The 4,518-nt window shown below is 40.2% G+C and overlaps 1 protein-coding gene across 1 annotated transcript in view; it reads left to right on the top strand.

Moving 5' to 3' along the window:
* Positions 1-3,403, top strand: part of LOC124803238 (fibroblast growth factor receptor substrate 3) — a 60,604-nt gene extending 57,201 nt beyond the window's left edge. The window contains 4 exon segments of the mRNA XM_047264419.1: positions 1,397-1,474; positions 1,476-1,713; positions 1,716-2,041; positions 2,136-3,403. Coding sequence (XP_047120375.1) covers positions 1,397-1,474; positions 1,476-1,713; positions 1,716-2,041; positions 2,136-2,951 — 1,458 coding nt within the window. The 3' untranslated portion in view covers positions 2,952-3,403.
* The last annotated feature ends 1,115 nt before the right edge of the window (positions 3,404-4,518 follow it).

Raw genomic sequence — 4,518 nt, 5'->3', positions numbered from 1 at the left:
CCAGGTTTTCTTGGGGTGAGGGGAACTTGAAGCTCTTCGACTGGTTTGATTGTCGCTTCGATTGAGGATTGTAAGCCATAGCTTCAGTTTTTGTCACCGGTGATAATTTTTGAAAAAAAAGTTTGGACCATTTAGGGCCTCTTTTTAAAGCACAGCAATGGTACAGTTATGGCATGAATTCAGCAGCCACCCTTTTCCTTCTCAAATCTTCTGTCACAATTCACTGCACTGAACTCAAAGTCACTCCCAACGGCTCCACAATTCTCAACATTTTCATTTGTTTGGTCCGTGGAAGGACGACTAGAATGAAGTTTGTCATCAGTTGACATTTCACCATTTTTTAAATGGGAAAACGCCTAAAACACTTGAGTTTCCCTATAGCATCATCCTATATGCCATTTTAACATTTCAAATGGTTTCTGTTCCCTTTTTCCCTAGCAGAAAGCAGAACTTCACTGCCACACACTGTTCATGGAAATCAGCCGTTGCAAACACGACAATCAAACAAAACAGTTGTCAGTATAAACTCTGCCGAACCTAATCCTGACCTCCTTCAGCCAGTGGTGCTGTGCTTACTGACCCTGGAATGTTTGCTCTACGTGCACCTAGCAGCAAATTGCGGTACTACAGAAACTCTGTCCACCAAAAAATTAGTCTGTTTTGTTCTGGGGGGTGGGGGGGGGGGGGGGGGGGGGGGTGGTGGTATCTCGTCATATAATTGCTGTGTGGTGTTGGCCACAGGCAGCTGTGTTCTAAAACTTTGGCCAATCATGGCACAAAATATTAATGTGTAATGCACTTTATAATATAGCACCATAGAATTAATTAAATTTGTGTATTATTTTACTGGTGAAGAAATGTAATCAATCAATTACATTTTAAAGTGTCCATTTATCTTATTATCATGTGCCACTGCTTTCAGTTTGTTGCATGTCATCATCAGTTTCAACTAGTACTCGACTGACATCTCTGCCCAAACTCTTTGTCTTTAAATATGTCTGCTTGTGTCTGTATGTGTGGATGGATATGTGCGAGTGAGCGAGTGTATACCTGTCCTTTTTCCCCCTAAGGTAAGTCTTTCCGCTCCCGGGATTGGAATGACTCCTTACCCTCTCCCTTAAAACCCACTTCCTTCGTCTTCCCCTCTCCTTCCCTCTTTCCTGATGAGGCAACAGTCTGTTGCGAAAGCTTGAATTTTGTGTGTATGTTTGTGTTTGTTTGTGTGTCTATCGACCTGCCAGCGCTTTTGTTCGGTAAGTCACCTCATCTTTGTTTTTATATATAATTTTTCCCACGTGGAATGTTTCCTTCCATTATATCAACTAGTTTTCACTGATAAATAATCTCTGATAAGGTTTACCTATCAATTTGAATGTTTTTATGTGTTACTTCACAGGTGATAAATGTGGATGAAGCTGGTAACAGATTAAGCTCAGGTCAGTTGGAAATTACAGAGAGTCACCTCATATTTTATCCAGCGGAAGAAGGAACCAATAAAATGGCCTCTTCGTAGCCTGCGCCGTTACGGCTTCGACGCAGAACTCTTCAGCTTTGAATCGGGCCGTCGTTGTCCCACCGGTGCTGGAATTTATGCATTTCGTTGTCAGCGAGCAGAACAACTCTTCAATCTCTGCAGGCTAAAATCCTCATGCGCAAACAATGCCAGTGAAGATACTGTATCCAGAGAGTTTCCTGTTGCCTCTAACCCAGGCCCAATTTTCCGACACGTATCAATGTACCATCATCAGACGGAAACTACCTCGATCCTGCTCCAGTGCGAAGGGGAAGTCGCACAGGACAGCCGACAAGTATAAGATTTGTGTCACAAAATAGTGGAGTGTCTACAAGATTGAGCAGTGTCGGAAGCAGTAGTAATGGTCCCATAAGCCCACAGGGCACAGCATCTCCTTCTCCTCCCCCTGTTCCTATACCTATTCCTCATCCACTTCCACCGACACCAGTAAGCAATTCTGCAAGTGCAACATATGTTAATGAAGAGTTATTTTCTCTGCAACAGATAACTTTGCCATTCCTTCAGTTCTAGAAAGTAATAAGAAATTAGCAGCTCGTCCTCTGTTTCATATAAATGGAACAACTCCAGTAAAACTGTCACCAGCTGTAGAGTGTGACCCTAGGATGCCCCACCTTCTTCCAGCACAATTTCCTTGTGCGAGATTAGCACAACGGTCACCACAACCCATTCTGATGCTGTAAAACACCCTCAGAGTAATTCATCAGGATCCTATGTAAATATTGATGTTAGTAATGTACCTTCATTATTGGCAGGTAGTGTAACAGAAGACACAAATTACGCACAGCTTGATTTGTCAGAGGCTCAACAAGGACACCTGTATATGAATGTTATTCCTGGCACTGACATTCTCAAAGCTACAGAAACAAATAATGGCAGCTCGTGGAATAAAACTACGTTCCCTAATTGTATTGTATCTATGCAACAAAGTGAAATGGATGTGGATGAACCTAGACATTGTTATGCAAACCTTGAACCTGGCAGTATTGAAGTTCCTTTGTCCCTTTTACCAAAAATGCCAGTTCAGCCACTTACCCAAATTCCAGCGGTTGATAAAGCATCTTCAGCTCAGAACCATCAATCTCACTCGATAACACCAACACTGGGCCAGTATCGACAAGTTAACTATATTGTCCTTGACCTGGATCAGAGTAAAGATTCTTCTGCAAGCAGTGCTTTACAGCAGCAGCAAACATCTCCATCTAGTTCTACTAGTCCTGCAACAGGATCAGTATCAACAGAATCTCCACACCGTGGCTCGGAAGGCTATGCCACAATAGATTTCAATAAAACTGTTGCACTTTCACATTCTGTAAATCCTAGTATAGACAATGACAGTGAAAGTTCTCGTAAAACGAGGCACAATTCAACTATTAGTGATTTAGTATCAGCTCCTGCAATAAATAGCCCCACAGAGTAAAGAAATGTATTTTCTTTTTCCATTGATGATATTTTGAGAAGAAATTAGGAAATTATTCCTTTTTTCGCGGGTGTATAATTAGTCCAAAGATTGACTGTACCAAAGATATTTTTAGACTTAATGAGGATTTTGAAGCATATTATTGAATGAGCCTATTGGAATGTGTCCAACATGAAGTTCATACATCGAATTGTTTACATTGTACAATAAGAAATATAACATATATATACATATATATTTTTTGCATGATAGCCCAAAGTGTAAATAATGCCAAAGAGATAATAATGCAATGTCTAGCCCCACTTTGGGGTGATTTTTAACTGCAGTGCTATATATACAGATATACACACATACATATACATATAGTTACATGTAAATTTGAGAGATATTGTGTGCCTGATTATATATTACATGTTGTGTGTTATACAAAATAAATGTGTATATTAAATTAACACCATAATTGTTTCACAACCTGCATCCCTCATATATTGGCATTTGGGTCATTGTTGGTGTCAGTTAAAAATTTGTGTCTATGAATTGTATTATCCATGATTCTGCAAGGTGCCTAGTTTTATACCGGGTACTTGCAAGTATAAAGAACAGCTGTTTGGTCTGGTATTATTCCTGTACATATTCACACAAGCTGAACCACAACTTGCAGTATGATAATATTATGAGTCACAGAACATATCTAACAAGGAAACCCTTGAGTGCGAGGTCGCAAAAGGCCAATGATGTTTACGGTGTTCGACACCCCACATATTGTCTACCATGCAACCACAGTATTTGCTGCTAAATGGTAACAGGGGCAGGCCTGGAGGTATCCAATGGTGAGCACAGTATTACGCTACAGAGGTAGTTGAACTGCTTAGTCAACAAATAACTCACAACATTGTTAGTGGTGTTGATACGAAACAGAGCAATGGCAATGATCTACAATAACAGTTGGCAAAGTTGACATTTCATAAGAAAGGAATCCAAGGAGTGTCACAGATTGATGAAGAAGTGTTAGATGAAGTGTTAGCGTTTCTGCAAGGTGAGTCAATGGATTGTGTAGTGTCATTTACACTCGACTGTGCAGACAGTGTACATGAGGACCCATGCAGTTCATCATACTTGTTGGATAGAGAACCACAAATCCCATCTCCAGTGAAATGTACTAAAGAACAATATTTGTCCAAGGAAGCGGTACTGAACATAACTACATACATGGCAGATCATCCACAGCATAGTAAAAAAAATAATTATGAACATCTTGAATAAGTCCACAGCAAAATGACAATGTAATACATAAAAAAACTGTGGATGTTCAAGGGAGGACAAGGCACATTTGTTACGAAAACTGGTGTTTGCACATTTAAAGGATACTCGATGCAATTTACAAGATGTGGGTGATAGTGACGTGCTATGTTATGCACAACAAATTGCACATAACATAGATGATAGTGATTTCAAGGGGAGCAGTGGATGGTTGCATAACTTCAGACCTCAAACAGGGCCACAGGATTGGAGGACAGAAGACAACAAAATTTCCAACAAAGCATAAACTTGATGATGCATAGCAGAC

Source organism: Schistocerca piceifrons, chromosome 6 (genome assembly GCF_021461385.2).
Source record: "Schistocerca piceifrons isolate TAMUIC-IGC-003096 chromosome 6, iqSchPice1.1, whole genome shotgun sequence".
Classification (NCBI taxonomy): Eukaryota; Metazoa; Arthropoda; class Insecta; order Orthoptera; family Acrididae; genus Schistocerca; species Schistocerca piceifrons.
This window is presented reverse-complemented; position numbering and strand designations above follow the sequence as displayed.